The 27,984-nt window shown below is 50.6% G+C and overlaps 2 protein-coding genes across 2 annotated transcripts; both read right to left on the bottom strand.

Moving 5' to 3' along the window:
• Window positions 1-2: 2 nt before the first annotated feature.
• On the bottom strand, window positions 3-9,472 carry RBP3 (retinol binding protein 3). The gene is made up of 4 exons (XM_067708911.1): window positions 6,425-9,472; window positions 3,992-4,182; window positions 1,975-2,117; window positions 3-481 (listed from the first exon to the last, which is right to left on the bottom strand). The coding sequence occupies exons 1-4, from the start codon at window positions 9,470-9,472 to the stop codon at window positions 3-5; spliced, it is 3,861 nt and encodes a 1,286-aa protein (XP_067565012.1).
• A 12,275-nt stretch (window positions 9,473-21,747) lies between these two features.
• Window positions 21,748-27,564, bottom strand: GDF2 (growth differentiation factor 2). Its single transcript, XM_067708910.1, has 2 exons — window positions 27,189-27,564; window positions 21,748-24,251 (listed from the first exon to the last, which is right to left on the bottom strand). The coding sequence occupies exons 1-2, from the start codon at window positions 27,532-27,534 to the stop codon at window positions 23,302-23,304; spliced, it is 1,296 nt and encodes a 431-aa protein (XP_067565011.1). The 5' UTR covers window positions 27,535-27,564; the 3' UTR covers window positions 21,748-23,301.
• Between the last annotated feature and the right edge of the window lie 420 nt (window positions 27,565-27,984).

Below are 27,984 nucleotides of genomic sequence, written 5' to 3'. Positions count from 1 at the left end.
GCCTACCCAGAGGGCAGCAGGCCCCTTTGCTGCCCTTTGGGGGCCTCAGTCGGGACCTCGTGCCTGGGTGCCCCTTGGACGTGTCCCGGAGGTCCCGGCCTTTTCTGGCTCTGACTGCGGTGGCCCTTGCGGCGGCCCTGCAGGCGTGGGCTCCGCCTCGCCCTTAGCAGAGTGTGCTGGAGCATCTCCTTGGCTCTGGCGAGGGCTGCCTCTGCAGGGACAGCCACGTCAGGCACCACGCCCACCCCTTCCCAGGAGCTGCCGTCTGCAGCCCCCACTGAGCGGGCAGTGGGGATGGTGATGTACAGGTCGGTGTCATCCACGTGGTAGGTTTGCGGCAGCTGGCAGCCCCCACTGGTCACTTCCCCGATGACCAGTGCCCGGCCCAGCCTCTTCAAGATGTAGGTAAATTCCTCTGCGGCGCCAGCTGTCAAACTGCTGGTCAGAATGACCATACTCTTCCTGGAGCCGTAGCGTTCACCTGCAGGATACAAGGCCCTTCAAAATAGGGAGTCAAGTCCCCACCCTGGGCACCTGCCTTCTCCATACTGCTTAGACTCCAGAGAGGAGGGCCAGGGATTTAGTTCTGTGTCCTTGTGTCCACAGGCAAGTCACCACCTTTCTGAGCCCCAGTTTCTGCATCTGCAAAATGGGGATAAGGATGTGTGCTGTATCCCGAGCATGCCAGTGCTTGAGAGATTTTATCACCAGTGATGGGAAGAGGCTGGACGGAGTTACACGAGAAAAGGGCTAACCTGACCAGACTCTCTTCACTTTGGACCCTCAGAAGAGCCAAGTTTGTGACTTAATGACGACAGCCCTCTAGGACAGTGATGTCCAATAGAAAAGCAACATGAGCCCGAATGCAAGCCACATACGTCATTTCAAGTTTTCTAGAAGCCACATTAAACAAGTTAAACAAAATTGATAAAAGGAATTTTAATACTGTTTTATCTAACTCAATAAATCCAAAATTTGTTCCTCTCAAAATGTCATCAATAAAATTATTGAGATATTTTACATCCTTTTTTTTCATAAAAAGTCTTCAAAACCTGGTGGGCACTGAACACTTTATGCCTCTCAATCCACGTGTGGCATGTGGCTTCCGTACTGGACATCGCAATTCCAAGACCCCATGATCTGCAGATCTGTTTTTAACGACTGGTCTTGAATGTCTATTTGAATTGAGAATTCATCTGGTCCTGTTTTATTTACATTTTGCAATATTATTGAATGTATATCTTGGAAGATTCCCTCCAAATGCTTGTGTGATAAGGACGTGTGCAAATGAAAATTGCAGGGTGCTTTTCTGATCGGATGAGGCACACCCCCCATTTGTTTCCCAACCTCCTCTTTTCAGATGGATGTGCAGGTTCCTTGGTTTTGCAAGCTAGGCAAGGGAGATGGAGCAAGGCTATCCACCTGGGATGTGGCTGGAGAGCCGTGGCTCTGTAAAGCGCGGGGCCTGTACTGCTTCCTCTCCCACTGCTCTGGGCCCAGGGCAGTTAACAGAAGCCCCATCAGAGTTATGAACTTCCTTTAGGTAGGTGTGCTGGGAAACTGCTGAGAGTTCAGGTGAGATGGAAAACCACTGGAAACGCTGTGGGATTTGGCGATGGCCCGAGGACCCTTCTAGCTTTACATTTGTCTTGCAGGCTGATGGTTGCTGTGGCAGGAATGGCAGGCATTTTGGTTTTAGACAAACCAGTGTTTGAGTTTGGGAGCTATCACTTATTAGCTGAGTGACCTTAGGCAAGCTATTTGACCTAGTTGGGACTCATTTTTCTCATCTAGAGAATATGTATAATGGTACATGTTTTGCAGGGATTAAAGGTCTTATGTACAGAGTACATGGCATAGGACGGGGGCTTTATATTCTAGCTACAGTTACTTTTCCCCGAACGCAAACTGTCTTTCCTTGATTTCCCAGAAGCTTCCAGAATGATAATAGGAAGGAAAGGCTCCTGTACCCACCTTCGAGCTGTGCGTGGGTCCAGAGCTCGCTGACAGAGTCATTGGGCCGGTTATAGATTTTGTCCAGCAGAATAGGTGGGCCTTCGTCGAAAAAGTAGGAGCATATGGCGGAGATGGAGGAGGTGGGACCACCGATGTTGAACCTGAGGGAAGGGAAATGTTGCCCACTGAGGGGCGGAGCCCACAGGGAAGCCCTCGGTGCCCCTCTGGGTGCCCCAATCCTTGCCCTGTGGAGGGTTCTAATTCCAGGCAGCCTCAATCTGGTGTCCTTTCTTCCTCCTACAGAATTCTTTGGTTGGCATTTCCCAGAATACAAGATTCTTGAGAACCAGAGACTTTGTGGTCAAATTCATTTAGAAAATACTGCATAACTTACCCACCCCTTCTGTTCACACATTAATACATTATGTGGTACATATTGTATATGTTATATTAAAGGCCCTAAGTCCTGCAGCCTGGAACTTGTTGATAAATTTCCCCAGCTTACTGACCGTGGACTGTTCCCATGCACCCATGCTGCCTGCACATTTTGAGAGCACTGTCTTGCCTAGTTTCATGCTTGATAATTTCACAAAACCCACTAGGTATCTTAGTTGAGGTGTCCTAACACGGCTCTTAGTGTGGTGGAGTGTTCAGAGTTGTGGAACTGCATTGGGGGTGGGGGATCCTGTGATCATTCCAGGCTATTTGGATTTGTCCTGCTGTGTGACCTCGCTGGGCCCCTGTCTCCTTATTTGTGAAACGAGGAATCCTGGGCTGGCAGTGTATTAGGAGTCTCTTCCAGTTGATGGTCTAGGATGGGTTCAGGGCCCATGACTTCGGCATCTGAACCTCCAAACCTTGGCTTGGAAGGATCTTTAAGCAAAGCACCCCTATGGGCTGGGTCTCCTCTTTAGAAAAATGTGGATGACACAGTTAAGCAGAAAGGGACTTAGCATGAGGGCCATTTGGATGGTCAATAGAGCGTTTGAAGAATAAAGTCATCAGAGGTGCCACAGGAGTCCCCAAGCTCAAGTTCTGTGTATACCCAAACCCAAACCCTAGGAGATGGTTCATCTTCCAGGGAGGAGAGTCCGCCTCTGGGATCCGGTGCCACCTAGTGATGACTAAGAATCACAAGAGTTTTGCAGGCCAGAAGCCAGAGCTCCCTCTCAGTCAATCCAGCAGCTGGGGATGGGGGGCGGGGGGGCGGGGCGGGGGGGAAAGTGTCCAATTCCCAGGGGAACTGGCTCCCCCCTTCCCAGTGCCCATGGAAGGTGCCCAGGGCACGTCTGCTGATGGCCCCGGGAGTGACAAGAGGTCTGGTTACTGAAGGACATTCTTCTACCCATTACCCTCCCAAGTCCCCTTCCCCAGCTCTCGGAAGGAAACTCAACCTGTATGAGGCATGCCTTCACAGAAGCAGATGAGAGGTCTAGCTGAAAGCATCCCCCCAACAATCATTTTGTAGTGTAAAGAGTTCTTTTTGCAACAATAGTGGCTAAATCGCAAATTCTCTCTGGGCCACTGGCTTTATGATTCTCATGACCAGGGCTGTCCTGTGCTGATTTCGTGAGATGTGAGACACAAGCACAGGTGGAAGCCTAGCTGTCGCAAACACGGCTGATCATCAGAGTCACCTGGATCATCCTGTTAAATATACAGTCCACTGGACCTCACTCCTGGGGCTCTGGATTCAGCAGGGAGGGGTCCTGGAATCAGTGTGTTCAAGGTCACCCTTCCCCTCTCTCCTCACTGAATCCTGTGACTAGGTAAGTTTGGGGACCACTGGATTAGCTCAGTGGTTCTCAGCCTTGGTCACCTGAGCTTAAAAAACCAACAGTGGTGGGGCCCCACCTGGCTAATTAAACCAGAACCCCAGAATAGCTGGCCAGAGCCCTGAGAGCCAGGCGAGCTATTCCACTTGGGTTCTTCCCGGAGTCCCAAGGTCCTTTCATCCCTACTAGACTCATGGCTTTGACTGTCTTCCAGCAGCTGCCCCAGCCTCGCTGGGAACTGCTGAGCCCCGCCCACTGACCTCATGTCGACAATCAGGGCGTCCGTGTGTACAATCTTCTTCCAGACATGCTCCACCAGCAGCTCGGAGACCTGGGTGAGCAGCTCACAGTCCCCAAACATATCAAACCTCAAGTAGCCAACGTTGCCCTCAAGCACATTAGTGTGGAAGGAAAACTTGATCAGGTCTTCAAAGACTTCAGGGGAAGGGATCTGAAAGAGTGGGAGGTTGGCTCCGTGTCAGGAGAGGAGAGATTTGAAAGCTCAATTTTTTTTTTTTTAGGGTTCTGAGTATCTTTATTTCATTATTGACCATAGTACTTAAATGGACAATTAGCTCTGCTAAAGAAGAAAGTCCAGGTCAAACTCTCCCATAGCCACGTTTCCCTGTTCTCCTGCCAAACCGTGCCCAGCATCCACCCACTGTCACTTCTGCCAGATACAGTGAAAGGTCAGATTTGAAAGTGGGTGTCACGGAGGTCCTTTATATCATGAGATATATTGAGCCCACGGGAAGGGAGCTAACATTTCCTAAGGAGGTTGTAGGTGCCAGGGACTTTCCTGATGGTATCCAGGAGGTTACATGGGTAGTGGGCCTGGGATATGAACCCCAATGAGTGGTCTGCAGCCTCCTTACAGGGAATGCTCATGGGTGCCAACCTCTCACCCTGGCGTCAGAGCTGAAAGGCCCAGGCACGGTCTCCCCTGAGCTCCCCTGAGCTCCCCAGACACTTTTTGTCTCTGAACTCATCATCTAAAGACATCATCATCTGAAGACATGAACTACTGGGCCCTTGAGTCTTTACCAGGGATCTGGCCCTGTGCTGAGCATGTTGTAGCAGTTACTGTAGAGAAGACACTATTATCCCCATCTTTTTACTGAAAAAAATGGAAGCACAGAGTGATTAAGTAACTTGCCCAAGGGCACACAGCCAGTAAGTGGAAGAGCCAGAATATGAATCCACACCAGGTGACTGCAAACCAGGAACACCCCTGCTGACTAGGACACCCGGCCTCCAGGCCTTGTGCTGACCTCAGTCACAAGCCCTTTGGCCACGGGCCGCTCTCCTCTGTATCCCTCCGGGCCTCAGTTCCTCTTTTTGTAAAATGGGATAACAATTCGGCAGTAGATGCTTTTGGTGCCCTCAGCCCTCCTCTGATTTCAGCCACAGCTTGACCCAGGCTGACAGGGCTTTGCCTCTAGCATACCCTTGTTTTTTACTCTCTACTTCAGGACCTTCTCCAAGCTGCCCCAGAATCTGAGAGCGTTCATGTCCCCAGGGGGACCTTCAGCTAACAGAGAGCGGGAGCCGCGGGGTCACGTCTGCAGAGGCATTCCTCACACTCGTCAGGGTGCTGTTGCAGTCTTCAGAGGCAACAGGCTCCATGATGCGCCCACACTTCCTGTCCCACTTTCCCCGCTCCCTCACTGCTGCTTCAGTGACCACCTCCCACATCAACGGACCGCACCTAAGCCCCTGTCTCAGGTCCTGGCTTCGAGGGAACCAGGACAAATGCTTCCCTGCCTACTTGTTGTGACTATGCAGTTATATCATAGACGATAAACACCATGGAGAGGTGTTGGAAAGGTGCTTTAGATCCAGCTCTTTGCTGATGGGAGTGCTTGGTGAGTCCTGCGGTGTGCTTTGGCCCTTGGTCGGGAGAACTCTTCCCTCATCTACCCTGCAGCAAAACTCCTCAGCCTTGATTTACCTTTTCAGTGTTCCCCAGACCTGCAGGGCTGGCTTCAACTATCTTGACCACACAGCCTGGCCCAGAATTTCCCATTCAGTTGGCCCTTGTATCGTGGTGCACGCCCACCCGGCGCAACTCCTTTGGGAGACAGTACTTCGCATTGCGGGAGGGGAGGAGAAGGCAGTCGGCGCCTAACCAAGGCAGCCTCACTGCAGGGGTTGTTCAGGCTGTGCGTGGACGCTCCTGGACCTGTCCCCAGGCTCCATGCTCTAGATCCAAGGCAACTGTGATGCCAGGACCTGTGCTGATTCCCTGTCTCCATCCCCCGACTCATTCACACAAACTGCAAACCCCTGAGGCAGGCAGGTGACGTGGGTACACACACACCCCACGTTTCCAGAACAGGAAATCACGGGGACCCATGTGACTTGTCAACCTCTTTCTCCAACACTGACAACGAGAAGCCCTACAAACCCTTGCATTCGACCCAACCAAGAGTGAAGCTCCTGCTATACTAGCACTTTTCAAACTGAGCTCCTGTGGGTACCGATGTTCTACTGAGGTGCTTAGGGACCTCGTGGGCATATGAGGGACTGGAGGACAGGGTGAGAGAGAGGAAAAGATGTGACTGGTGAAAAATTTAACATGAAAACACGTCTGGAAGCCGTTGCTTTGCACCCTGCACAGAGCCCTGGATGTGCGGACCGTTGGTTGACTCTCTCCTGGGACTGTGCTGGACCAAGTCTCCCTTGTAACTCACCTGCATGGGTACAATCCCAGGAATGCGGTCCTTGGCATCCTCAGGGATATGGGCTGTCTTCAGGTGTGGGTCCCCGGACAGCACCTGCAGGTCAGCCTCCAGCATCTCGGCCAGGGCAGCTTCTGAGGTCACCCTGGCATAGCGGCTCTGCAGACGGCTCAGTTTGGATGCCATCTTGGCTCCCAGCTCGGGGGAGGCGTAGTTATCTGCCACGAGCTTCCCAGCTGTCTGCAGCACAGTGGGCACCTTGGCACGCAGGGCCACTATGTCCTGGGCTGTGGAGAGGGCCACGCTCATGGGCACGGTGATGTCTGGCTCCACCCCAGCCAGGTCCCAGGCCTCGCCGGTGCTGGCGCTCAGGGCCATCTGCGTGGGCATGGAGGCATATAAGGGGCTGCTGCCCACCTGGTAGATGCCCACAGAGAGCGCCCCTCCAGCCGTGGGCTCCCCGATGATGGTGGCGCGCTGCAGGTCCTGCATGGTGTGGGCGAAAGCCTCAGCCGCCGACCCGCTGGTGTGGCTCACCAGGATGTAGAGGTCCTTGTGGGAGCCGTAGCGCTGGCCTGCCACCTGGGGCAGGGTCCACACCTCTGTGACCCTCGACGTGGCCCTGTCAAAGACGGAGTAGAGGTGCTGGCGGGGCTCTGCCTCGAAGAAGTAGGAGCAGAGCAGCGGCACGGCCGTGGAGTAGCTGCCAGGGTTGTAGCGCAGGTCGACCACCAGCGCGGGCGTGTCTACCAGCTTCTGCCACACCAACTGTACCAGCTGCGGCCCGATGGCCCTCACCGTCTCCAGCTCAGCCATGGCGTCGAAACGCAGGTAGCCCAGCCGGCCCGGCAGCACCTCTGTCTTGAACAGGGCCTCGATGAGGTAGGAGAGCTCCTCTGGGGAGGGGACGATGGGAGGTGGTAGGGGCACTTCCTCAGCCACCATCTCGCCGGGGCTGTGGAACACCAGCAGACGGTGGTCTCCAGACATCTCCTGCAGGTCTGCCGTGAGCTGGGAGGCCAGCGACTCCAGGTCCACTGCTGTGCGGTAGGCCCCCTGGGCCAGCTTGGCTTGCAACACAGCGCCTGTCTGCCCCACGACCTCTGGCCGAGCATAGTGGGCCTCCAGCAGGTGCCCCGTGCCCTCCACCAGCTCCCCCAGGCTTCGGTGGAACTCCAGCACCTCCTGGGCTCTGTCCAGGGCTTCCTCAGCCAGTACGATGGCATCGGGGACCACGCCGCCCCCCAGCCAGCACTCGCCATGGTTGTCGATGAAGGTGAGCACGGGCACTGTGAGCGCCAGGCCGCCCTCGGGCGTCTCCAGCAGGGGCACCGTGTGCGTGTGCAGCAGGCTGCCCGCCGTGATCTCGCCCACCAGCGTGGCCCAGCCGAGCGACTGCATGAAGAAGGCCAGCTCCTCGGCTGCGGTGGCGGTACGGTGGCTGGTGAGCAGGTACACCCCGCGCTGGGTGCCGTATGGCTGGCCCAGCAGCTCGGTCTGGCTGAAGTGCTCCTGCGTGACATTGGTGCGCCGGTCGTAGGTGGTGAAGAGACGCACGGGGCCGGCGTCGGGTCCCTGGAAATAGGAGAGCAGCAGGGGCACGGCGGAGGACGGCCCCCCAGGGTTCTGCCGCAGGTCCATGATGAGGTGCTCCGTGTCCTGCAGGGGCTCCCACACCTGGCGCAAGATGTACGGGGCCAGCACTCCCAGCACTGAGGCGTCAGCAAACCTGTCAAAGCGCAGGTAGCCCACGTTGCCCGGCAGCACGGACACCTGGAACACGGAGTCCACCAGGGCCCGCCGGGCAGCCTCGTCCTCGGGCACTTCGGAGACCATCTCCGGGGGGTCTTCAGCTTCGTCCTCGGGCCCAGAAGAGGTTTCCTTGGACCTGACCACCTGCACCAGGAGCCTGGGGTCCTCGGACACGGCCTGCAGGCCGGTGTTGAGCTTAGTGACCAGATCCTCCTCGGAGACCACCGAGGACAGGTCCATGTTGGCCAGGTGGTGCAGCAGGGCGGGCACGCGGTCCACCAGCGTGTAGTATTCCCGCAGGGCCTCCTGCAGGCGCTGGATGACCCCCGGCAGGGCGCGGCGCAGCGTGAGGATGGCCAGGGCCTTCTCCAGGGCCTGCTCGGCCGGTGTCCCCACACAAGGCAGCACCCCGCTGCCCTCCCAAGTCTGGCTGCCCTTGCCCAGGGGCCCCAGGGACCTGGACACGGGCACTGTGAGAAAGAAGTCAGACTGGCCTATCCTCAGCTTCTGGAGGTCCAAGGCCCCCCCCACAGTCCGCTCGCCCACCACGATGGCCCTGCGCATCTGTTTGAGGATATAAGCGATGTCCTCAGCCACACCCCCCGTGCGACCACTGGTGAGGACCACCACATCCTTATCGGCACCGTAGTTGTCTCCTAGGACTTCGGGGAGGGTCCAGATCTCAGTGGTCGTATTAGAGGGGCGATCGTAGATGGTATCCACATGCAGGACTGTGTTCCCTGGGTGCAGGTAGGAGATGACATAGGGGATGCCGGAAATGTGGCCCCCAGTGCAGTGGCGGAGGTCCAGCACCAAGGCAGAGGTGCCCATGAGCTTCCTCCAGACGTTGGCCGCCAGGAAGCTCCTCAGCTTGCTCATCACCTCCTGGCCCGGGATGTCGTCCACCCGCAGGTAGCCCACATTGCCTTCCAGAACCTCATGGCGGAAGCCGTTCTGCAGTCCCGCAATGAGTTCCTCTAGCGTGAGGTTCTTGAGTGCTGGGGCTTGCCGGGGAGCCTCGAGTGTGCTGGGCTCGTAGGAGATGACCAGGCGAGGGTCGTTCAGGGAGCTCTGCACGCCAGCTGTCAGCACATGGGCCAGCGTCTGAGGGTCTGAGATGGCCAGGATCTCACGACTCTTGATGGCCTGCTCGATGGCTTCCTGCATCCCCATCAGGTTCTCTGGGAAGCAGTAGTTATCCAGGAGGACCTTGGCCATGTCCAGCACCAGGCTCGGCTGGAATAGGTGTGTAGGGCCAGCCAGGCTGCAGAGCAGCATGGGCAGGAGCAGGGCCCATTTTCTTGACATGGGGATCCAGAGGGAGGGCTGGCTCCTGCACAAAAGCTCTCGACACCGTGCGCCAGGCAACAGCACTGCCCTGCGCGGCTGCCTTTCTCCTGCGTCCTTCTCAGCCAGCGGACAGAAGGTCTGGGGCTAAACACGGGAGTTGGGGTGCAGCTTCCAGCTCCGGTAAGCCTTTAATCCTGTCTAATTCAAGCGCATCAGCCCTGGGGACTGGGGAGAAGCGGCGGAAGTGGTTTGACTCAGAAGGTATGTGGGGTCTCATCTTGCTGCGCCACCTCTGGTAGACTAACGTGAGTAACTACCGTTTGAGTTCCTGCCACGTGCCACGCACTGTGTTCCATGCTTTACAGGCTGACAGTCTCTACCTTGCAAAGCAGAGTTATTAACCTGCAAGTAAATAGCATTTCCCCACTGCACTGGGCGACACACCCCTCTGGAATTAGGGAGAACTTGGGGGCCTGGTGTTGCCACACTTTACTCTGTGGCCTTAGGGAAGTGTCTTACTTATTGTGTAGATTAAGTGACAAAATATGGGCAAGGCATTGACAGCATCAGGGAAGAAGGAAGCACTCAATTACTGATAAGTTCTCCGTGTCAGATAGTCGCTCTGTTTTGTAGCTGAAGAAACAGAGTTCAGTAGCTAACGGAAGCCCACCATCCTAGGTGGGGGGATGTGAGGGCAGCCAGAAGAAGCCTGTGGGGTCACCGTCACTTAGACGGTGCCAAGGTTGAGTCTGAGGCTCCATCTACTTCACGGCTTGAAGTTTATTCCCCTGTCTTGCTAATGCATCCAGGTAACCGAAGTGGTTCCCCCCGACAGCTTTCAGATGATAGGAGAGAAATGTCTGAACTGCATTGTGGGGCATGATGAACGGGATTGGTGATTCCAGGGCAGATGAAGTTAGTGCTGAGATCTAACAAGCACCCATTATCCTGGCTAAAGAAGACCCTCGCTGGTTGAGGGCTCGGCCCCTGGCCCGCTGCTTGCAAGGAGAACTGAGTTGGATGACTTAGGTGTCTGTGGTCCAGACCCCACAGGTTTCCAGATCACCAGTCCCCAGAGAACTGCTGGACGCCTGCTCCTTCACATAGAAGTGACGTGGGTCCAGCTGCTGACTGATTTGGCACAGATTTCCAAGAATACCTACCACGGAGCCTAGACCCTAGAACCCCTGCTTTGTCTCCCCGTCCCTCTGGGAGTGGGCATTGCCCTCACTTAACAGATGAGACAGCTATGGCTCAGAGTGTGGTCACATAGCCAGGGACGAGCGCTGGGAGAGCCGCCTGGCTGCCCTCTTTTCCCTTCGCCCCGTTACCGCCAGTGCACGCTCCTGGGACCGGGTGGCCACAGGCAGGCGCGCACGTGTGCCTCAGCCGGCAGCCGGAGGAGGTGGTCTTGGGGCCGGGGGACCTTCTCAGCACGCTAGACAGCCACAATCCGCTCTCTGGAAATCATTATCTGAGGATGTTTACCAAGTGGTTGATGAAGGCCAAAGAGGTCAATTAGCTAAAACAAACATATTCTTAGCTCATTAGGATTTGTTTAATGCCCAAGTGACATATGGTCACATCACTCCACCGTTTGCAGCCAATCAAGTGAGACTGATTTATTATAATAATAAGGCCTCCTTAGTCCCCACTGGGAAGGCTGAGCCCTCTGCTCCACCGCCGCTCGGGGAATCACAACTCGGGACATGCCAGTCTCATCCTCTGAGGGCACTTTTCCATCATCGCTTGAGCCCAGGCAAAGCCTCTGGACCAGGAAAGGTGCAGATGAAGATGAGCAGGAATAAGTATCTCTCTGGGGAAAGTGTTTCCCCTGGACTCACTAAAATGCAGCCTCAGGATGCGATGCCTGGAGCTGGTGTGGGGCTTTGATTTCTGTGGATGGCCCAGAGCCTCAGGGAGGATGTAGGAGCAGGCCTGGCGTCTGTTGCAAGTCCCCGAGGTGCCCAGGTTAGTGCCTGCAAGGGGAGATGATGTGTCCTCCTGTGGGTGTGGCCTGAGGCCAGTGGGAGGAGATTCTGTCCCCAGAGTTCCCCAAGCTCTCCAGGAGGAAGGGGTGTCCTGGCCCCCAGATGAGGGGGGCATAAGCAGGTGGCAGCTGTCTAAGGTGAGCACGTTCTGGGCAAGTCCCATTGCGGGAGCCAGGAGGAGCTTCCACGCAGCCTCGGCCAGCTGTCGGCCCGGGGCTACAGAGAGTCCCGTTGTGATCTTGGGGGTTGAGTTTGGAGTTGGGATGCAGTCAAAGCCCCTGCCTCCCCCTCACTTGTACAAGCAGCCATGTGGGCAGAGGTGTTAAGAGCACGGGCTCAGGAGCCGTCCCCAAACCCTACTGCTTTCTAAAGTACAGACCCAGATTAAGTGACATGACTTCTCCGTGCCTTGGCTTCCTCAAAAGGGAAACAGGATAAGGAGAAGAGCCTCACAGTATTGTTGTGACAGTGTCAGTAGGTATGATGAAGAAGCCGAGGTCACAGTAGCAGCTGACGAGTGGCAGACAGCCTGTGATCAGAGCTCCCTGGTGGGGTTGGGGAGAGATAACCCAAGAGGCAGGGGTTGTCTTAGGGACCCTGGGGGTACCAAGTGCTTCTGAAGACCCAAACCTTCCATGGGCTTCTGTGTATCTGGAGAGTCTGTACACCTGAGAAAGGTCCTGACACAGTGTTCACTCCAGAGCACACTCCAGGGAGATTAAAAGGGGGACAGTGGCACAGATGGTGTGCTACTGGGAGTCAAATGGAGCACACCTGGAGCCTGGGCAATCCCAGAAAAAGCTAATCTCCTGCTACATTACGGATTCCCTTTTTGCAGTGGTCAGAGGCCTTGTCTGTCTGGTTATTTATCCATTCACCTTCCTATCTATCTATCTACATACCTACCTATCTATTGTTTTATGTTAGTTTTCCCCTCAGTGTTCATTATGGTCATTTTCAAGTGGCACAGCAACTATCCATGACCCGTTCTCCTAGATTCTACCATTGACATTTTATTACCCTTCCTTTCTCTCACCTCTGTCTCTCTAGTCCCCTCTCTAACCCTCAAGCCAACATATTTTGGAGATGTATTTCAAAGCAATTTGAATCTTGACTTTATTTTAATCCTTTTTCTTTTTACTTTTCTAAAAATAAAAAGAAAACATACTCATATTTGCAAGTTAAATAATTCATAAACGTATGAACAATCTTCTCCCAAAGCCTTTCTCATCCAGCCAATAATAACAGTTTAATGTGTAGCTGTCCTCACTTCACTTTTCTCTGTGTTCATATGTGGAAGCACATATGTAGGAGATCTATCTGTCCATCCATCCATGGATCTGCCCATCTATGATGCTCATCTCTCCGTCCATCTACCTAGTGTCACCTCATAATAGCACACAGGATAATTTGCATTTTGTTTTACTCACTTAAGCATACAGCAGAAACAACCTTCCAAGTTGAAGCATAAAGTTTGTTCTTTTAATGGCTGCATAATTGTCCTTGACAATTTACTGATCTGTTTCCCTAGCAAAAGATATTTTAAGTTGTTTCTGTTTTTGCTTCTATAAACAATACTGTGATAAGTGTTCTCAAATACATGTTCTTAGGACTAGTACTTCTTGCTTTTGTAGAAAAATTTCCAAACCTGGGCTTGCTGAATCAAATGGTTGGACACTTGTTTATTTATTTTTTCTTTATTATATTTTTAGTAACTTTACAATTATATAATAAATGTCTATTTTTTCTTTTTATATTTTTACAACTTTGTTATGTACGATTGACATACAATAAACTGCCCATCTTTGAAATGTACAATTTGGTGAGTGTTGACATGTGTATACACCCATGAAACTATCACCACAGGAAGGTAATGTATCTTGCCCTCATCCTCAAATTTTCCTCATGCCCCTTTGTTATCCATCCCCTTGCGTCTCCATCTCCAGGCAAACACTGACAAACAGACATGCTGCTGAGTGTACCATTGGGTCACTTATTTTATTGCTGAGTAGTGTTCCATTGTATAGATATACCACAATTTACTATCCACTCACATGTTGATAGAACTACAGTTTGCTTCCAGAGTGTAACTATTACAAATACAGCTGCTGTGAATATTTGAGTATAAGTTTCTGCGTGGATGTATGTTTTTATTTTCACTAGGACAAGAATGCATGTTTAACATTTTAAGAAACAATCTAAATGTTTTCCAAACTTGAAATTTCTACGAGCAACATATGAGACTTTCAATTCCCCCACATTAATGCCAGCAATTTGTATGCATGGTTAGACTTTTAAATTTTGACTATTATAATGGGTATATAGTACCTTCTCATTGTGATTTTAATTGGGACTTCCTTGATGACTAATTGTGTTGAGCATCTGTTTGTATATTTATTGACCATTTGTATATATTCTGTAGTAAAATGTCTGTTTAAACCTTTTTCGCATTTGTAGGGGGTAGGGAGAGGAGGCTGTTTTTGTCTTACTATTGATCAAGTAAGAATTATTTGTACATTTTAGATATGAGTCGTTTGCCTGATGTATGTATTGCAAATATTTTTTCGCAATCTGTGGCTTGTCTTTTCATGTCCTTAACAGTGTCTTTTGAAGATTAAAAGTTCTTGATGAATTCCAATTTATCATTTTTTTCTTTTATGATTCATACTCTTGGTGCTATATCTAAGAAATCTTTGCCTATTCCAAGGTCACCAAGCTTTTCTTTAATATTTTGTTCTAGAAGTTCCATAGTTTTAGTTTTTACATTTATAATCCATTTTGAGTTAATTTTTGTGTATGTGTATATTTATTTTATTGTACGAGGAAGGGGTCAAGATTTTCTTTTTCCATGTCAATATCCAGTTGCCAACACTAGTTGTTGAAAAAACTTTCCTGTCCCATTGAATTGCCTTGGCATTAGGTCAAAAAGTGATTAACCACATTAATTGAGTGGGTCTATTTCTCTACTCTCTGTTCTGCTGTATTCTGTCTGTTTTTTCACCAATACCACACTGTTTTGGTTACTATAGTTTATAGTATGTCTTGAAATCATGTAGTGTAATCCCTTGAACTTAGTTATTCTTCATCAAAATTATTTTGGGTATTCTAGTTCCTTTGGATTTATATGGATTTATCTAAAGCCATGTACATTTCAGATACCAATAATTGATTTTAGAATTAGACAATTGATTTGGATTGAATTGAAGCTATAGATCAGTTAGGGGACAATTGACATCTTAACAATACTGAGTCTTCCAATCTTTGAAAATGGTATAACTCCATTTATTTATGTCTTCATTGATTTATCAGTGTTGTATGGTTTCAGTATATAAATTATGTAAATATTTTGTTAGTTTTATTTTTATTGTTTTTGTTCTCAAAAGTATTTTTATTTATTAAAAGACACTGGTATTTAACTACAGAATGGGAGAAAATATTTGAAAATCATTTATCTGATAAGGGTCTAGTATCTAGAACATATAAAGAACACTTACAACTCAACAATAAAAAGACAAATAACCTAACTTTTATTTATTTATTTGTTTTTAATTTTTTTGAACATCTTTATTGGAGTATAATTGCTTTACAATGGTGTGTTAGTTTCTGCTTTATAACCAAGTGAATCAGCTATACATATACATATATCCCCATATCTCTTCCCTCTTGTGTCTCCCTCCCTCCGACCCTCCCTATCCCACCCCTCTAGGTGGTCACAAAGCACCGAGCTGATCACCCTGTGCTATGCGGCTGCTTCCCACTAGATACCTATTCTACATTTGGTAGTGTATATATGTCCATGCCACTCTCTCACTTCGTCCCAGCTTACCGTTCCCCTTCCCCGTGTCCTCAAGTCCATTCTCTAGTAGGTCTGCGTCTTTATTCCCATCCTGTCCCTAGGTTCTTCATGACCATTTTGTTTTTTGTTTTTTTTAGATTCCATATATATGTGTTAGCATACGGTATTTGTTTTTCTCTTTCTGACTTACTTCACTCTGTATGACAGACTCTAGGTCCATCCAACTCACTACAAATAACTCAATTTCGTTTCTTTTTATGGCTGAGTAGTATTCCATTGTATACATGTGCCACATCTTCTTTATCCATTCGTCTGTCAATGGACACTTAGGTTGCTTCCATGTCCTGGCTATTGTAAACAGAGCTGCAATGAACATTTTGGTACATGACTGTTTTTGAATTATGGTTTTCTCAGGGTATATGCCCAGTAGTGGGATTGCTGGGTCGTATGGTAGCTCTATTTTTAGTTTTTTAAGGAACCTCCATACTGTTCTCCATAGTGGCTGTATCAATTTACATTCCCACCAGCAGTGCAAGAGGGTTCCTTTTGCTCCACACCCTCTCTAGCATTTATTATTTGTAGATTTTTTGATGATGGCCATTCTGACTGGTGTGAGATGATATCTCATTGTAGTTTTGATTTGCATTTCTCTGATGATTAATGATGTTGAGCATTCTTTCATGTGTTTGTTGGCAATCTGTATATCTTCTTTGGAGAAATGTCTATTTAGGTCTTCTGCTCATTTTTGGATTGGGTTTTTTGTTTTTTTGATATTGAGCTGCATGAGCTGCTTATAAATTTTGGAGATCAATCCTTTGTCAGTTGCTTCATTTGCAAATATTTTCTCCCATTCAGTATTTTGTTAGTTTTATACTTAAGTATTTCTCATTATTTTCAGGTGCTATTGCAAATGATATGTTTTTCTTACAATTTTAATTTCTAGTTATTCATTGTATATTAATCTTATATCCTGCAACCTTGTTAAACTCATTTATTCATCCACTATGTTTTTAATAGATTCCTTAGAGTTTTCTAGAGGGGTATTCATATTGTATTTCTTTCTCTCCCATCTACAGACTTCATTTCTTATCCTTGCCTTACTGCACTCCTTAGGACCTCTGGGGTCTTGATCCTGATCCTAGGGGGAAATAATTCAGTCTTTCATCATCAGTGTGATGTTAACTGTATATTTGTTTTTTTTGATAGATGCTCTTTATCAGTTTAAGAAAATTCTCTTATATTCCTAGTATTTAAGAATTAAAAAGAAAATCATGAACAGATGTTAAATATTGTAAATGCATCTTTTGAGATGATCATGTTTTTTCCTCTTTAGTTTGTTAATATGATTGATTACATTGATTGGTTTTCTAATATTTAACCAGTCTTATTTGTGGGATAAATTTCTCTTGGTCATTATGTATTATCCTATTGTATGTTGTTGGATTCAATTTTCTGGTGTTTTTTTGAGGATTTTTGCATGCTCATGAGGGATATCCATATGTAGTCTTTTCTTTTGGCTTTGCTTTCAAGGTAGTTCTGACCTCATAAAATGAGTTGGAAAGGATTTTTTCTCTTCCTATTCCTTAAGTTTTTCTATTTTATGGGACAGTTCATGTAGAATCGATATTATTTTAATTATTTGAAGAGTTAAGAAGTACTGCTCTAGGCAAGGAAGGGCTGGTTCTGTTTATTCCTTATTCCCACTTCCCAACAAAGCATGTTTACAGTTTTGTGCCACGAAAGGAAAACAATAACTGAAGTCCCAGAATAAAGATCATTCCAGCTGTTAATCACTCACATAAGAAGTGTTCAGAGCCCCCAGATAACATCATTTGTCTGATGTAGAAGAGACCTAGGGTAACTGTGGGTGCAGCTCCCACTGGCACCTCCAGGGGCCGCTGTGTGCCAGACGATGAGCCGGGCGGGGCGGGGCGTGGGTGGTGCTTTGAACTGGGATCAGTTCTGAGGTGTGTCTGGCGCTCTGAGTAGTGACCAAGGTCCTAACGGCAGTGGGAACATCACCCACATGCTTTCTCTGCAGGGGGTAAACCTCTATGAAGCGCGTGGCTGCCTTGACTCTTCCCTGCATCAAACATATTCTGTGCAGTGAGGACAGAAATTCAAGTTTACAGACAATGAAAGTTGTGGCCAGAACCAGCCTAAAGACAAAGCACAGGCATGCAGGGCCTAAAGAGGTTCTGGGAACGCATGCTTTTTACAAATAAATGAGATTTATTTTTTATTTCATTTTATTTTATTTTATTTTATTTTGCGGTATGCGGGCCTCTCATTGTTGTGGCCTCTCCCGTTGCGGAGCACAGGCTCCGGACGCACAGGCTCAGCGGCCATGGCTCACGGGCCCAGTCGCTCCGCGGCACGTGGAATCTTCCCGGACCGGGGCACGAACCCGTGTCCCCAGCATAGGCAGGCAGACTCTCAACCACTGCGCCACCAGGGAAGCCCTGAGATTTATTTTAAATTAAATCTGGAGAGAATTTATGCCTAAGCAGTCATTTTTACCAGAGACGTAAAACCGTAAGAATAGTAAACAAGGGTCAAGTAGGTTTCCTGCTGCCCCAAGTCTGCAAGGTCTCGTGCAGTAAGTATTTGTTCACGGGTGATGCCTTCATTCATAGGTCTTGTTCACATCCTGCTTCTAAGGTGATTTCTCCTAAACCATCCTTCCTCCTATTTTATGGGTGAGGAAGCTGGGGCTTGGGGAGGTTACAGAACATGCCCAAGATCACAGAGCTGAGGAGCAGTGGATTGGCCGAAGGAAGGGAGGACATTGCCATCCTCCCTTACCTGGGCTTTGGTTCCTCTCTCTGTGTCGAAACCCCAGGCGTGGACTTGTGGTGAGAGGTGGGGTTGGGGACATGAGTAGGGCCTAGATCCCCTATGGCTTTAGTAACCCCAGCAATGCCATGTCTCTGTGACTCCAGGGAAGATAGTCTGCTGGATGCTGATGTGAAGCCTGAACCCAGAACATCTCCCCCAATCCCATGGGAATCCACAGAATAAGACAGATAAGATGGGAGTGGTGGGAATGGTGAATGGAACACAACCTTGGAAATCTAAGAGCAGGTCCACCAGGAGGCCTTGGAACAGGTCATGGGGCAGACCCTGGAAGGCCTGGGGCTCTGCTCAGGCCACTGGGCTCAGCTGTCCTCAACCTTTGATGTCCCTTGAGCATCTACCCTCCAGGAGGGCCGTCTCCTGCTCTCTCCTGTTCATTCCTCTCTCTCTCTCTTTCTCTCTCTCTCTCCCCTCTTTCTCTTTCTCTCTCTCCAGGCACTAAGAAAAGTCTCCCTTTTCTTGTGCCAGCTCTTTTCTGGAAGACCAGGGAGCTAGCACCCCTCATACTATAGTTCTTCCAGCTTTCCCTCTCAATGGTGCTCTTTGGCCTGGTGTACCTGTAGTCCTCTCTGGCCAGTTGTGTTGTCTGGGGTGGCCTCACCCTGTGTCTGGGGTCATCGGTACATTGCTGGTGAGCAGGGCCTGCGCTTCAGATGCTGACCTCACTTTTCCCCCATGACTTAGCCATTCTTCTTGCATTTCTTTCTCCAGGTTTATCAGACACGTCTGTATATGTATGAACCCCAATAATTAAGAGGCATCAAGATTTTCTCCATGAGACCCCTGGGTCCAGGCAAATCAAGGAAGTAGAGAGTTGTCTTTGCAGTTCCCAGATGTCTGGCTACATTTCAGGTTTGGGTGCCCAGCGCATGGAGGACCTCTGGTGCATGTGCATGGAGAGGGCACATGTAGGCAGAGGTGACTCTTGCTTCCAACCCAGGTACAGGTAGGAAGGCCGAAGATACTGGGAGAGAATGGGAAAAAATGAAGAGGAGGGAAATAAAAAAAGATAATGAGGAAAGAAATGAAGATTCAGAGTGAAAGAGTGTAATAAAAGGTAATAGTGTAGCTCTAACGTTTTTCCAAATATTACTCAGAAAGAGAAACGAGAACCTACATGAACTTTTCCAAAGTATCCGGGAAGCATTTGCATGTCATTTTGGGGGTGATAAGCAAGGACCTCAAGACTCAGTGACCATTGATGTGACCATGAACCAGTGAGCGACCTGGTCAGGACCTGAGCCCAGGCCAGGCAACCCCACACCCGGTGCTCTTCCAGCCACTCTGCTGTTCCCAACTGTCCTCTGTTATTGGCCCCTGAGCTGTCCCTGACTATGGACACCATATAACCTGTCATCCAAACAGAGGCCCTAATTTCAATTATACATGGACAACACATGTTAACCAGGACCAGCCCAGGCAAATCAGGGCGATGGTCACTGAGCCAGAGGAGGAAGTCGGCCAAGCACTGCCCAGTAGGAACATGGTCCAGGCGAAGGAAGGACAGTTGGGCACTGATGTGGATGACCTGGAAAGCACTGGAGGTGCGGCCCCAAATGGCCTCCCGAATGCAAGTGTGATACTGGGGTCCTGAGAGGGCCACGAAGCTCACATGTTCACTGTCCAGCTCCTTAGCCCCCATCAAGACAGCTCGGGTGTCAGGCTCTCTGGGAGGAAGGGACCCCTCATCCAGAACAGAAGCTCACGGGAGAGAGCCGCAGAGGAGCAGCTGTTTGCTGCAGGCCCAGGGACATCTTTCTGAGGACCGGAGTCGTCTGCTGATGAAAAGGGTTCCCTCGGGGAGGGGTGCTCGTCCTAGTGAGAGGTGTCAGGGAAGCTGAGACAACGGTGTGAGATTTCTACCTGAGTTAGACGATCTGATTTGAAAAGGAAAGAAGTTCCAAAAGGTTTCTTCAGTCTGGTCTCACAGAAGCCATCTGTGTGCCACCAGTGCTGCCTGTCTAGTGTATAGTCTCTGGCTTCCTCTTTAAGGCGCATCTGGGAAAAGTGGGACCCCCTTTGTATCAGGCTGCTCCCATGGGAGCTGACATATAGATGGAATGCACCAGCCTTTGAGAGCCAAACAGTGTTGCTGCCTTTGATCACAGACCAGAGAAGCCCCTGGGCCCCCTCGGCGTGGGCCAGGGAGGAGCGGTCGGGCTGGTCCTTTCACTCAGACCCCGGGGAAGCTCTCAGCAGCCAGGCTCCAACACCCTGTTCTACAGGATCTTGTCAGTGTCTGGGCCTGAAGCAGCCTCCAGAGTGTCCCTGGGACTCGGGAAACCAAGATGCCACCCCACACAAGCATCTAGAACCAGCTGCATCGTTTGCGGGGCCAGGCACAGAACGAAAATGTGGATCCCTTGTTTAAAATTTGTTATGAATTTCGAGATGGCAAGAGCAGAACATGACACCAAGCGGCCCTGTGGGACTGCCACTTCATATCCATGATCATCACCCTGAGAGGGTAAAAATGAGAATGCTTCAGGACACACTACAAATGCAGCACTGACTGTGGCAGTCATTAGTCATTAGTCATTAGGGCTGAGTGGCCACGTAACAGAGTGTCCAGAGGATGGGACTGTTGGATTTCATTCTCTGGCTGGGGCTGGCCAAGCTTTGGAGGGTCTGGTGGAAAGAACACAGTGAAATGGAAGGCAGAGGGCATTTCTCCAGATCTCCTTGCAAGTTCTGTCCCAGCACATCCATCCTAATCACTTTGTCCTGAGCCACAACCCACATCAGCCCTCCAGGGAGTGACTGAGGCTAGAGGCCCTTGGGCCTTGTCCCCAGAGGACTCGGTGCCCCAGAGGGCTCAAGATAAGAGGTCAGTAGGACCCCACACCAGGCCAATGGCAACCAGGAGACAAGAGCACTGTAATGTCCCTTAGAGCCAAGAAGTTCAGAATGGGAGCATCAAGAGTGGGGCCAAGGGGTGTGTGTGGGCAGCACTAGAGCTGGGCCTTCATGGAAGGTGGACTTGGGCTGCAGAGCTGGGGGCGGGGTGGCCACGGCAGTCACCTGAGGGCTGAGAACAGCGGGTGGCCTTCGGTATATCTGGCTGGAGCTGGGCGTCTGAGCAGGGATGTAGAGGGAGCAGAGGCTGGAAGGGTTGTGCAGGCCCCAGGACACCGGGCAGACAGGATTTACGGCCGGATGTGTCTCTCTGACAGAGCCCAGCCTCCGGCCCCTGACGTGTGGGGAGGTCAAGGAAGGCATGGGGCTGACTGTCATTGTCCACTTGCAAGTATCCACTTCACACCTGCTCACACCCAGGCCCGCATACCCACACACGGGCTCTTACACAGATGCGCCCATTCCCCCCAACCTGCAGAGACACCGCCCACAGGTGTCTACTCCTCTCCGTGGCTCTCCTTTCCACTTCCCCCCAGGGAAAGAAGGGCCTGAAGGGGGGCGGTGGGCGGAGTGTGGGGCTAGGGGACCATCAGGCCCAGGCCTCACACTCCAGAAAGGCCACAGATTAGACTCTGAGTTTATTTCCAAGTGAAACTTTGATGCAGACACAGAAATACACCACCGGGACTAAAAGACGTCTGTCATCCTTCCTTACAATTGAGCAACATTGTTGTACCAGGAATTAGCATTTTCTGTAACTCCAGTAATTAAACAATAATGTTTTTATTGCATTTTTGTGTTAAAGCTGTTCTTTGGTTCCATGTAAACATTTAACACAAACCATTAAAAAAAAATATTCTGGGAACTTCAACCAGTGGGAATGGCCCAGGTCTCTCCAGGCCTCCTATAGGCTCTGCTCTGGTCAGCGGTCAGAACTTCCTAGTCCACCCCATTCCATGTGTGACCTCAAGAGTCAGAGGTCCTCTTTTGCGGTCAGTGGGGAAGGAGCCTGGTCCCAAGGCCCAAGCCCAGGACCAGGGCTGGACACACATTGCTCAGGAAAGCCAGCGAGTACAGCCGTATCCAATGCGGCCAATAAGGACCCGAGTTTGCCAGTGGCCAGGAGCCCTCACCCAGGAGGACTGGACGTCTTCACCTGAGTACATGGAGTAAGAATAGGGATGTTGCAAATACCGAAGCAAGAGCACATTTATCCCAACACATTCAAATCCAGGTCTTGTCATCCACCGAGTCCTTGTGGGAGGGGAGCCCATGGTGTGTGATGCTGGTGAACTGGTGGTGCTAAGTAACTGCAGAGACACAGGCCATGGGCTGCCCCATCCCTCAGGGTTAACTGTGCACCCCCTTCCAAACCATCTTGCGGTTTGAGTCCATGGCGGAGAGTGACCCTGTATGAACCAGCAGGTCAAAGTACCTCCAGCCAACAGCGTTCACTGCAACCTGAGGGCTTCCGTCCTGCCTCTCTCCATCCCGCAGTTGCTTTAGGGGATAGTTTTCAGTGACTTAGGGGTCATCTTAAAAAGCACTTGGACACTGAATCAGCACAGGTGCGGAGCAGTCGAAACATTCCCTGGATGTGACCAGCAGCCCAGTCATCCTGCTGGGTACTGGCCGGCCTCAGTTCCGTTTGCCCCGCACTCCCCAGCCACCAAAGTCTAATTTTCCTCAGCTACCAGGCGACCTGCTAAACCTCAGTGGGATACTTGGGGAGGTCCCGGGCTTCGGTGATCAACAGACCTATGAAGACCCGTGGGTTGGAATCATGCCATTGACTGTTGCTACTTGAACTGCCCGAGTTTTGGCTTCCGAGTGTGTGAATTGGGAGTCACGACGCCCATCTCACAGGTTGTGGGAATAACGTGGAGTGGGTGTGGCGCACACAGCCCATTCCTTTCCCCTTCACTCCCTGAGGTTATTGGAATAAACCCCATGCCTCTCACGTCCTTTAATTTCCATTAATCTCTGTGCATCTCCCGTCTATACTCCTTGGCCTCGTTTTCGCTCAGTTTTCTGCTGACTCTGGATAATTTTTCTCTTGTCCCCTTTTCTTCATCTCCCCTTCCACCCCAGCAACACTTCCAGGCTTTCCTCTTCTCCCCAAACCCCCATTGCCCTTCGGCATCCCCTCCCCTGCAGTTCAACCCAGTGGTGTGTGCTTGGGGTGGGCCGTGAGAGGGAGAGCAGGTCTTTACCACAAGGACCTGGTGGCTCCCCTTCCTTCTCCAGGCTGCCACCCAGGTGGACTTAGTCTCTGTCATGCCCAGCAGGACACAGGACCTCTCACTAGGAGCCCCCTCCACCCTGCCTCCCCCACCCACGGGCCAGCACTACCTGCACCCACACTCGGCCACGCTCATCCCTTCATAGTGGTACTTGAGGGTGGGGACCCCCATGTCATCCTTGTAGAGGATGGAGATGGGGCTCAGTTTGGTGGGCACACAGCAGGCCTTGCCCACCTTCATGGGGAACTTGAGATGCACCAGGGTCTGCACGATGGCGTGTTTCGTCGGGGTCACATCGTCAGCGAGGGGGAAGAAGCAGCCGCCTTTACATTCAAAGGCATCGTACTCCTTGGGCGCGATGATCCAGCTGTCCCAGCCGATGTCCTCGAAGTTCACCCGCAGGGAGGTCTTCTGACAGTGGTTGTTGGCCCCAGCACTCCTCTTCCGCCTGGCCGAAGACGAGCTCACAGCCGTGTGGCTTTGCACATCCTCCTCCTCGTCGTCCTTGTTCTCACCTGCCTCCATCAGGCCGTTCTTGAACAGCTTCTTGAGCACACTCTCCTGCTCGTGGCCGATCATCTCCCTGAGCTCCAGCCTGGTCTCCTTGGTGCCATTGCTGCGGTCATTGGAGAAGACGACAAAGAACGGCAGGTTTTTGGAGCTGGGGGGGACACTGATATCCAGCTTGTCACAGCCCTTCCTGTGACTCTCCACTGTCACTTCCAGTTTGTTTTTGCTCTTAGTGGGGTCTGCTCGGACCCACCTCTTCACAGCACTGGACACCTCAAAGTTCTCCCAGCCCTCGTCCCGGATATCCTGGGACACCAGGAAGGTCTTGGTTCCCCCAGAAGCATCCCAGGCATTGGCTCCATCCAGAACATCATAAATGACCATGTTTCCTTTCAGCTCGTGAGAGGAGTCCACGTGACTTTGACAGGAGAGGTAGAGTCGGAGCTCGGCCCTGGTGATCTGCTCATGCCTGGGAATGGAGATGTTGAAGAGCAAGATGTGTTTCTGGAAAGGGAAGTCTTCTGTGGCGCCTATAGAGATGGCATCTGAAATGCAAATACACGGTGACAGTCATCTGCTGGGAGAGTCTGTTTTCATGACACCAAAGCTGAGACTCATGGTTTAGATGAAAGGGCATTTGGCATGACACTGTCTATCTCTATCAAGTCTGTTTGTTTTCACTTAAGCCCTTAATGTAGAAGGTTATTTTATTTTATTTAAAAGCTTTTTTTATTTTTATTTTTTGCGGTACACGGGCCTCTCACTGTTGTGGCTTCTCCCGTTGCAGAGCACAGGCTCCGGACGCACAGGCCCAGCGGCCATGGCTCATGGGCGCAGCCGCTCCACGGCATGTGGAATCTTCCCGGACCGGGGCACGAACACGTGTCCCCTGCATCGGCAGGCGGACTCTTAACCACTGCGCCACCAGGGAAGCCCTAGAAGGATATTTTAAAACGTACGTTTGGCATCTTCCAAAGAAAAACAGGCAGGAGATGCATCGCATTGAAATTGACAGCTCCAGCTGTTTACTGAGCATTTACTACGTGCCCAGCTTTGCACCAGGAGCTTTGCATACTATATTTCACTTTTCTCTTCACACTGACCCCCAGAAGATCTAATTATTATTCCACTTTTACAGACGTGGAGACTGGGACTTAGGGTGTTTAACTGCCAAACTGCATACATCCTATGTATGCATCCAAAGTGCATATATAACGATCCTCACTTTATAAAAAAAAGAAAGAATCAAATAAACAAAACAGAAAAGCACACTGTCAGCCTCAGAGTGCAGATCCTGAGTGTATGATTTTAAAGGAGAGATCATGGGAGGGGATGGTAAAATTCCAACATTATGGCAATGCTAAAAATCTCAGCACCTAAATGGTGTAAAAAACCATTCAGAATTGTAACTTCTGAGCAAAATGAAAGTGGATGATTTTTTTTAATGTTTGAGGGAAAAATATATTAACCTCAACGGCTTGGTCATGTTAGGCATACATAGGCCTTGCCTTTTAGCCGCACAACTGTTTCACTTTCCTACTCCCCTTGCTGACACCCGGCCATTAGCACATCTCTATTATACCATGGCCTGGTCGCAAAGAGGGAAGAGAAGTTGTGTTTTTTGAGCACCTACTATGTGCCAACATGAGGGGATACTGTGTGCTGTCGTGAAACCCGGCAGTATCTGACAGACTGAAGTGCTAATCCTGACTCTCTCCCTTCTAGGCTTGTGACCTTGGAGACGTCCTGAGTCTCTCTGGGCCTCAGTTTCCTCATCTGTAGAATGGGACTCATCCTACCAACCTCCCAGTGTTGGTGTGAGCCTTCAACAAGAAGGCACATGGAACTTACCCAACACTGTCCCTGGTTCACAGCAGATGCTCAATCAGTATTTCTGTGTCCTCCTAAGACCGTCTTCCCTACTTGGGCACAGCTCCCCCACCCCCAAGCACGTGGCCTTTCCCACAGCTCTCTGTGTCCCCTCACCCAGCATGGATGTGTCAGTCCAGCTCCTGCAGCATGTGGTGAGCCACCGTGGCATATGTGAGTCATGAGTGGGGTCCATGAGCAGTGCATTAACCACCTGCTGTGCTCTTACTGTGGCACACCTAGAAGATGCCCCTGGGACTGCATCAGACACTTAGAGAACAAGTACCCTCCCCCTCTGAGCCGTACTCAGGCCATCTGTGAAGGGAAGCATAATTGGCCTTCACAGAAGTACTGGCCACAGGCAGGGCTGGGATCAGATCAGAGCACTTGTTTCCAGGACATGGACAATGATGGGGGGAGTGGGGAGGGGTCACTGAGATGGCTGTGAATGCTGGGCTCCCAGACTACAGGATTTGGTGATTAGGTCCAGCCAAAGAAGCCTGGCCTTTCCCTAAAGCAGAGGTTACAGACGCGCCCCATGGGCATAGTGAGACACTGGCAGTATCTGTATGACCTGCAGACCACATTAAAAAACAAAAAATTAAGCCCTGCAGACTTCATTTCAAAAAAATTAAGTCAGTGTTTTAGAAACCAGACAAGTTCACATAAAATTCAGAATTTTCTTCTTCTTTTGGGCCATCAGAAAATACAGCCTTGCCGGGCACGCAGCATGACCACAGCATCCTTTAGCTAGGGCGTGTACCTGTTAAGAGTCTGCAGGTCTCAAGCCCAGGAGGGATGAAGCCCTGAGTGCCTGGCTGGTTAGAGAGAGGCTGCAGCTGTAGGGAAAGTGAGCTGTGCAGACAGGTGGGCCTGGGTCAGAATCCAGCTGCGTAACTAATATGTGAACTGGGCAAGTTCCCTCAGAGTCTGCAAGCCTTGGCTTCCCTGCTCACAAGATCATGTCACCTACATTGTGTGAATTAGTGGACATAAGCCCTAAGCTGACATTCGTTATCTTCTAGTCCTCCTAAATCAGTGAAATTAATTTATATTTAGGAAATAATTAAGTTGTCCTCGGACAACTTCTTCTTGTTGTTAATGCCTCTCTCTCGGAGGAATTTATCTGAATTTTAAACACCTTCTGATGAGAGAGAAATAGACATTCCTTCGGTGTTTAAAAATATACCAGTTAGTTGGAGGCTAAATAAGTTGTCTGTGTCTAAGTAGGAAGGGGACAGTATGGGAAGGGGGAGGTAGGGAAGGGATGGAAGGAAGGGAACTGGCATTCCTTCAGCACCTACTGTGTTAAATGTGGCTCTGGGCTCAGGGAGGGAGAATCTTCTAGAGCAGAGCTGTCCAGTAGAACTTTCTGCAATAATGGAACTGTTCTATAATCTCCACTGTCCTATAGGGTAGCCATAGTCATGCATGATCGCTGAGCACTTGCAGCCAAGCTAGTGAGACTAAATTATTAATTTTATTTCATTTAAATTAATTTAAATTGAAACGTAAAGTCCCACGTGTCCAGTGGCCGCCATACTGGGCAGCACAGCCTTGGACCACTGAGTCCCCCACCCCGACCCGGGGCGCCCCGGTGGAGCCGACTCTACCTTCCATGCTGAAGCTGCGCACGATATTGGATGCGGGGGTGGATGTCTTGTCGGTGGTGTATCTGTTGTACAGGTCGATCATGTACTGCGGCGGCTCGGCTCGGGTTTTATCCTGGGAAGGGACCCCGCTCAGGTTGAGGCTGCGCAGGAAATCCACCTTCATGTTCTCCAGGAACATCCTCAGGTCGAAGGTGCCCCGCTCCCGCTCACCTCTGGGCCCGCCTAGCAGGCGGTGGGCATCTGCCCCAGCCGACCCCCGCCCCCGGATCTCCAGTGGCTTGCCCTGCGCGGAGCAGGCCAGCAGGGAGAGCACAGGCAGGGCCACCCAGAGCGCCCCGTGGCACATCTTGGGATGCTCTAGCCCTGCTCCGGAGACTGCGGCAGCCGCGGTGTGTTAGCGGGTGCGGGGAGGAGCCGGGAAGGAGCCGGCCCGCATTGTCCTGCCCACCGCTCTGCACTGCGCACCCGGGCCAGTTCACAGGCTCTCACCCGCCTGCCGTCCCCGAAGTGTCCTCCGCTTGTTCTTATCTGGCCCTTGATGCTGTACTCAGGCCTCTTATCTAAGGGAGCTCTCCGTTAATGAAGGCTCTATAAACATCTGACAAACACACAGGGCTTGTGGGAAGGACACGGCCTGCTGCAAAAATCTGAATTTCTCCGTGGGGTTATCGCCCCCTAATTAGGATCCTTTCTCATTTCCTTGCCAGCTCTGTTCAGAAGAATCTCGAGACAGGGTGACATGTGCTCCATCTCCTGGGCCACACAAACAAAGGATCCAGGAAACAAACAAGACCAA

This window comes from Pseudorca crassidens, chromosome 16, assembly GCF_039906515.1.
Source record: "Pseudorca crassidens isolate mPseCra1 chromosome 16, mPseCra1.hap1, whole genome shotgun sequence".
Taxonomy (NCBI): Eukaryota; Metazoa; Chordata; class Mammalia; order Artiodactyla; family Delphinidae; genus Pseudorca; species Pseudorca crassidens.
This window is presented reverse-complemented; position numbering and strand designations above follow the sequence as displayed.

Excerpts from the sequence above, each read along its gene's own strand:
- GDF2 (XM_067708910.1), bottom strand. The coding sequence starts at position 27,534 with ATGTGCCACGGGGCGCTCTGGGTGGCCCTGCCTGTGCTCTCCCTGCTG. Across the intron at positions 24,252-27,188 it reads GCGCAGCTTCAGCATGGAAG|ATGCCATCTCTATAGGCGCC; the intron begins GTAGAGTCGGCT and ends TTTGCATTTCAG.
- RBP3 (XM_067708911.1), bottom strand. The coding sequence starts at position 9,472 with ATGTCAAGAAAATGGGCCCTGCTCCTGCCCATGCTGCTCTGCAGCCTG. Across the intron at positions 4,183-6,424 it reads CTGGGATTGTACCCATGCAG|ATCCCTTCCCCTGAAGTCTT; the intron begins GTGAGTTACAAG and ends CCACTCTTTCAG. Across the intron at positions 2,118-3,991 it reads GCCCTGATTGTCGACATGAG|GTTCAACATCGGTGGTCCCA; the intron begins GTCAGTGGGCGG and ends CCCTTCCCTCAG.